This window comes from Pocillopora verrucosa, chromosome 7 (genome assembly GCF_036669915.1).
Source record: "Pocillopora verrucosa isolate sample1 chromosome 7, ASM3666991v2, whole genome shotgun sequence".
Classification (NCBI taxonomy): domain Eukaryota; kingdom Metazoa; phylum Cnidaria; class Anthozoa; order Scleractinia; family Pocilloporidae; genus Pocillopora; species Pocillopora verrucosa.
Window position 1 is genome coordinate 3,838,448 of NC_089318.1, and position 7,144 is coordinate 3,845,591.

At 38.2% G+C, this 7,144-nt stretch overlaps 1 protein-coding gene across 1 annotated transcript; it reads left to right on the plus strand.

Annotated features, from left to right (window-relative positions):
- Nucleotides 1–1,570: 1,570 nt before the first annotated feature.
- Nucleotides 1,571–6,132, plus strand: LOC131786551 (uncharacterized). The gene is made up of 6 exons (XM_066169627.1): nucleotides 1,571–2,012; nucleotides 2,729–2,773; nucleotides 3,209–3,384; nucleotides 3,992–4,328; nucleotides 5,903–5,947; nucleotides 6,048–6,132. Exons 1-5 carry the CDS (start codon nucleotides 1,673–1,675, stop codon nucleotides 5,944–5,946), a joined length of 942 nt encoding a protein of 313 aa, XP_066025724.1. The 5' UTR covers nucleotides 1,571–1,672; the 3' UTR covers nucleotide 5,947; nucleotides 6,048–6,132.
- The last annotated feature ends 1,012 nt before the right edge of the window (nucleotides 6,133–7,144 follow it).

Consider the following 7,144-nt stretch of genomic DNA (forward strand, 5'->3'; position numbering starts at 1 on the left):
CTGTATAGTCTGACCTTTCGATAAAGGTAAAACGTCCCTTTAACTGGCAAACAGGTGCAGTAAATAAAAACCTTTTTTTTCTCTTAGAATTAAGGAAACACCCTTTCTTTAATTAAAAAATACAAACCCATCCTCAATGAAGGAGAAAATGAGCAATGTTTTGGAAAGGCGTTTTAAGCAAGTAGTCGAAACATTGTACTACTAGAATTATATGGCTATCTTTATAGAACTGCTGCTCCTTAACAAACTCTAAAACTCCCTTTTCAAGTATCAAAACTGTATCTCATCATAACCCATAGGCTCAGTCTAGAAAATTAAACATGATCATAGAGACAATGCGGGCTCAAGCTTAACAAGTGTAAGGATAAGTTCATATATTGACGCCAAATTTGGCTTCTGTTTTATTTAAAGGACTCATTTTTGGAAGAAAATTATAAGAGTTTTGAGAAAAAATGATATGAAATATATGGCTTTCATGAGCCAAGAGATCGGCCTGAAGTTACTGGGACAACGCAAGGGCTCAAACAATAAGCAATAGTGAGGACTAGTTCATTTACTGCTGTCAAATTTTGCTATATGTTTTGTTAAAACCGGTCATTTTTAATCGAACGCAAGTAATCTGTGGTGTTATCTGTGTCCTGTGACTTATGAATATTAATTAATTATCAACACAGAAACTGACACAACAAATGGTGGGAACATATTTAATGTTCTTTCAACAAATTTCACACAGTAAATTTACTTTTGCACCAAATGAATAGTACAATTGTGAAAAAAACACCTGGAAAAATTCTCTATTCCATTAGTACAGTAATCTGGAAGAGGCATATTAGACAAACATCATCTGAAACTTCGAATTCAAGATCATGTTTTTCTCGTATGCTAATTTCTAACGTTCACAAAAGCATAATTGTTATGAACTCTCTTGACACACGCTTTTCCAAGAATGTTTTTGAAGCCGTTAAAAAAAACTCGCAGCACGTGTTTTATCGGGTCAAAAACCACTCGGCTACGCCTCGTGGTTTTAAACCCGATAAAACACTCCTGCTCGTTTTTTAAACATTACTTCAAAAACTCATTAATAATTCATAAGCCCATTAACCTATCAAATGGTAGATAAACCTCATCCTTATTAGTATTCGGTGTTTTATCAGATATAAAGACACTGCACGTGACTTATGAATATTAATTAATTATCAACACAGAAACTGACACAACAAATGGTGGGAACATATTTAATGTTCTTTCAACAAATTTCACACAGTAAATTTACTTTTGCACCAAATGAATAGTACAGTTGTGAAATACACATCTGGAAAAATTCTCTATTCCATTAGTATAGTAATCTGGAAAAGGCATATTATTATACATCATCTGAAACTTCGAATTCAAAGTCATGTTTTTCTCGTATGCTAATTTCTAACGTTCACAAAAGCATAATTGTTATGAACTCTCTTGACACACGCTTTTCCAAGAATGTTTTTGAAGCCGTTCAAAAAACTCGCAGCACGCGTTTTATCGGGTCAAAAACCACTCGGCTACGCCTCGTAGCATTACTTAAACACAGCTGTGTACGTCATGGATACTACATTCGGTCTAAAATTGTGCGTTTTTCCCTGCTAGATCATTGTGCTGAAGTGAATCCTGTGAGTAACCCTTGTGCTAAACCGCAATGAAACGTTTTTCCCAAATTCTGTGCGTAGCCTTTTTGGTGGCGCAGGTAGGAGGCCAAAATTGCGTTGAGGAGACGTTCAACTGCGATGACCCCGTTCCGACCATCTTTAAGTTGGGTGATCAATCGTGTGCTTGCAACAGCGCAGGTCATGCCGGAGCACTGAAATTCTTAAACGGCAAGGTACAAGTTTGCTTGGGAAACGAGTGGAAGACCTTCCAGTTTGTAGAAGACATCGAATACGGCACCAAGAAGAATCCTGGTTCATCCTGTAAAGATATCAAGGATAAAGCTGTTGGAAAACAGCTTAGCAATGGAGTCTTCTGGATCAAACTGCAAGGTCTTGTAAAGATTTCAGATTTATTTTCTTTCAGCCTCGAGTACAGGTCCCAACTATCTCTTTTAAAGGTTAAGGGCATTGAAATCTGGGGAATCGTAAAGTAAAATAATGCACTGATCAGTGTGATTTGTTCATAGGTTCATGCCTCATACCGCGTAAGGCCAACTCTCGAGCCTTTATTTGAGAGTTTCATGGGTATTTTAATCAATGGTACCTGTCTTACTGACTCTCTCATTTCGGTATCCTTTATTGCATAAGCACAAATCCAAAATTGGCTTTACAGATTTGTAAAGGCCATGTGTTTAGTATCGGAGCAGTTGCGAGCTTACTCTTTATTGCTGCCTACAATACACCTTAACGAGATTGACTCGGCAATTATTCAAGTTTTACTCTGAGGTTGTTTTTTAGGTTATTTAAGTTTTCGAGACTGCACTCTTTTCATGATTAACATTTAATCAAAAGGCATATTATTTTCAGCTCGAAGTTCATAAGTCGGGCAAAAGGTTTCAATATTGCATGACACATTTTTAGCGAGATACCTAAGATACACAACATTCCAAAAGCATAATCATCATTCATCATCAGCGACTGAATCAACTTAGCAGGGTAATCAACCTTTTTTTTTATCTTTTGTAATGAATGAATGAATGCATGTCCTCTAACGTATTCATTCGCGACCTATTTTTCACTTCCTTGGCATAATTTTTTTCCAATAGGCGTTCCGGGTGCTTTTCCAGTTTATTGCGACATGGACGCAGGAGGTAAGCGTATTCTTGTGGCACCGAATAAGTTCTATGTAAAATAATCGGTGATGAAAACTGAAGAAAACAATCGTGGAATCTTAAGGTTTTGTCAAATATCAGTGGTTTTCGTTAAAGATTTCTCAACGTAGCGTTCACAAACAGCTATTACTTTGTTTATCGCATAGAACTGAATTGGCGAAAAAATTATTTTTCGCGTCATGCAGCTCTTTCAAAAAAAAAAACCAAAACAAAACAAATATTCATATTAGCGTGCCGCGAGGAACTCTGGAAAGTCTGACTTGCCCAACGGACTTCCGCTTTAGTCTGTTCCTTAGATCATGATACTTTTATAGACGGAGATAAAAATCATATGATTTCTGGAGGCTCAAGGTTCAGATTCAGTATTCCAAACTTCGGGCAACCGGCCATATATTTCATGTTATTCATTACTAGGTTGGACCTTGGTATTCAAGGCGGTGAGTGGTGTTGATAAGAAGATCTGGGACACGTATAACTCGGCCCAGACCTCTTCCGAGTCAGTTGATGCTGCCCTTGATGTCACAAACCAGTTCAAAGATCACTACAAGAATAGAGCGGTGTTACACTGGAGTAGCTTCAATCCATCTCAGGTTATGAAAGTCAAAATTTTACTTCAGGCTTAAACTTTGTAACAGGCTTAAATAGGATTCAAAACCATTGAGCCAATCTGCAGTACCCAAACATCCCCCTGACCTCGCCCAATAATCCTTCACGCATCAATGAAAGCTTTATTTTGACATTCACTTCAGTTTTAAATAACAGCAATGATCTTCTCTTGGAAAAGAGCTCGCCTTTCGGAATAGAAGATGTCTGCGTAAAAATATCTGAGCATACAATACCTCCAAAATTTTATCACGAACCTCTTTAGCCCCAATTTTCGCTAAAACTTTTATTTATTTTGACATTTCAATTAATCAAGTACTCTTAACCCCTAAATGATTTTTTTGAGAATTATCATTATGTATTTTTTGAAACTTAAACTTCGTTCCACCTGTGGAATGATGAATTCGATTTGCCCCCCTCAGATAGCATTTTAGTCAAGTTTTTTCACTTGCAGTTTTAAAAGTGTTTTTTTTTTTCAATTCTGAACTGGAAGAAGGTCATTCATTCACCGGTTCATTCAATTTCATTCATTCGCTCATTCGCGTCATGCACTCGTATATTTCCCTCATTCTATTTCATTCATCATTTATTCAGGCAAAAGTGGTCCTGTACACAGGTGCAGCCAGTCAAAAGGAACTCCTTTTTAACGCAGTTGGAACGGACAAACTGAATTGGTTCTCCGTGGATAAACTTGTTTCCTCCTCATGGACTGATATCAAGAGCGAACCAAGGAACTTCTTTTCAATTCAGGGAGGATGCAGTGGCGGAAATTGTCGGAGCTTTTTCATTAACCGGAACTATGGCGGGTGTGGGTTGGATTCTGGATGGCTGGTAACCGTTAGCGTGTGGTGCTCGTGGGAAACCAATGCTGACCACACCAAAAGAGTCTTGTACAGCAAGCTATCTACGTATACCAATTGGAATGTTAAAAGTAAGGACTCCAAAGTCATTCATTTATTGATTTTTTTTTAGCTTGTCTGATCATGTGACTTTTTCAGAGGAGCCCAGAAACTGGAGACATTTCAAACACAAAGGTTATCTATAAATTACGGGTTTCCTGTTGAGGAAGGTTTTTCTTTTGAGCTTTATCAAAAGAGTCATACGGTTGTAATGAAAACAACGTGATTTAATGGCTTGTGCAAATTAGTATAACTCCTGTAAGACAACTTGGCTCCAACAGCCTAAAGCATGCACACCATATCGCCATTACAACGTTCGCACAGACGTTTGACCTCTGTGTGGGGCCAGAAGTTTTATATTAGAACTTTAAGGCGTCATGGACGGCGCGTTTACAAGCACAGAAACATTGCCGAACATTTTTGTACGATGAGATCGCGAAAACAGATCTGATTGTGTTCGTATGAAGAAGCTTAAAAACGAGGGACCAAAAATGGAAAAATAGAATTCTTGCAATATTCATTTTCAGCTTAACTCCTCAGGTGATAAAAGGAATGTGCGTTCCCTTAATGGTCATGGATTGGTTGATATCTTATGAGTCTATAACATCCATAGTAGTAACCCGTAAAAGGTGATTACGATAGCGAAGAAATACTTTCAAGAAAATTTTTTCTCCTCTTGTCACGAGTATGGAACGAAAGAAAAAATTTCTTGAGTCCACTACGAGAAATCGAAAACCATACCTTAGGATTCCGCGCTCTAATGTTCTTTCACAATGAGCCTCAAAGTCAGGCCATCAGTAGCTTCATATCTGATACGCGTCCTGCGTACTGCTATAATTAGCAATCAAAATTTGCGCAGTGTAATTTCTTTTCGATCCTGAATAAGTAACGGAGGACGTTTTTACCTACCGTAGGAAATCATCATAAGAAAATAGATCTGTTTCCGGACAAGAGAACATTTTTGAGCAACAGTTAAAGATGGCTGATAACTTAGAGTAACAATCACTCGTTCACCTCTTAAGTATTTCGTTATTGCCTGTCTTTAAGGATCTTAAGCAAACCACGACTGCGACGGCAACGAGGATGTATGAAAAATAAAAGATTTATTAGGTAGAACAATAGTTCAGCTCGTTCTTTTTAAAACTTTGTACATTTCCTAGCATTTCTCTGGAAAACAGCAACGTGAAATCACCAAAATATGCGTCTAAGGTCTAAGGACAGAAATCTCGACGGCAGATTATTCAAGTTTCCAGTTGGAACTCAGCGCTTTTTGACATACGTTCAGTGTTAAAGTTGGCGTGTGTCGCTGTAAGAGACGGTAAACAAATCCAGCCATTGGCGAAATTCTTGCCAAAAATATAAATTCATTTTTAATCGAGGTTTTCCTCGGCGTTGCTGTCCACCTCGCTTTCAAAAATGGTCCCTACTGTTAAGGAATGCTTTGTATCTCTGTCCCTTTTGAGTCTCCCCGTTTTCCTCAAATTGTTGGTCTCTAACGACACCGAAACTGTTCTGAGAAAACAAACACTTAAAAGATAAAAACTTTGAAATTATCACCCCAAAACCAGTTTCTGAACTAATACATATGTTTTCTCAATATCACCAGAAAATGTTGGAGTTGCTGATGTACTGGCCGTTTTCCTGATGTGAGGTAAAGTAGCGCTTCGAAACATAAAAATGTCAACGTTGATTCATCCCTTTTTTTTTTTCCAAAAATCCTTCTGGCAATTAAATTTTCTTTTCATTTTCAGACTGATGGACAGTGAGAAACAACAGTAAGGATTGATGACTTCAATAAAAGGAATTAAGAAACGAAATGTTTCAGTTTAATTTGTCGCGTTTTGTTCACTTTTTGAGAAATTCTCGCTCGAAGGTCGATAGTCATTCAGAATTGCAGAAGGGTTTTGCTGTTTTTCGCCAAATCCCTGCAAATCCAGTTGTTCACCTTTCGCTCTGAGCACAAAGAAAGAGTTTATATTATCTTGGGCAAACTGTAGCTTTTATCTTCATTTTTTGTTGTTCCATGTCCGCAACTTGTTGCCAAGCCCCTTTATGCCTTGAGAAAAAAATTAAGGCTCCAAACGCCTCTTTTTTTTGTAACCATTGGCGGTGCATATATAATTTTTGACTTTTAAGATTAACCTTGCCGTGTGAATTATTTGCTATGATTCGTCACGAGAACATAAGGATATTGTGGCCATATTTTCGTGAGCAAGGTGTGTTTCTTTTAAAGACGAGACCGACAAGAATCAGTAACGTAAATTAGCTGCGTATGCCCGTTTGGTCCTTCTCTTCCTTCCAAAAAATATTGAATTTCTTTATGGAGATAAATGATTGGTAACCTTCGTGACAAGATTCGGAGCGTCTGGGGAATTGGAGTTCATCCGTTTGCATGCGCGTCGCGCTTTTTAAATGCCTTTGATTTTGTGACGATAGGTTTTCCGCACTAACTGGAAATTGCGGGGAACGCAACAATAACGGGGGAAAATAGTTCAGTAGAGACCACTTGCGACGGGAACTGAAATTCGTCACGGTTTCCTGAAACACGGAGACTTGCTTCAAGCGAACTGCTACCGACGTCAAGGATTAGACAGCGTTTGATTCTACAGTAACTATATTTGAGTTCATGTCGTTCCCTCGCTTCCGTTTGACCGTCGGGGGAGGGTACGGCTACACGCGCATAGGCTAGCACAGCAGTAGCTGAAATAAATCGAACGTTAATTGAAGTCAATTAATCAGAGAGACGACAGCTCAGGTAAACAGTCGGTAATTCACCGGACGCAAGAGCAAAATCGACCTTAGCATTATCTCTTGGTATTAAAGTCAAAAGTCTAAGTTCAGTTACGAA

What these genes read in the sequence shown, in the direction of transcription:
- LOC131786551 (XM_066169627.1), top strand. Translation starts at nt 1,673, where the DNA reads ATGAAACGTTTTTCCCAAATTCTGTGCGTAGCCTTTTTGGTGGCGCAG. An exon ending in GTAGCTTCAATCCATCTCAG is followed by an intron (nt 3,385 to 3,991) that starts GTTATGAAAGTC and finishes TCATTTATTCAG; the next exon opens with GCAAAAGTGGTCCTGTACAC. An exon ending in TACCAATTGGAATGTTAAAA is followed by an intron (nt 4,329 to 5,902) that starts GTAAGGACTCCA and finishes CAATATCACCAG; the next exon opens with AAAATGTTGGAGTTGCTGAT.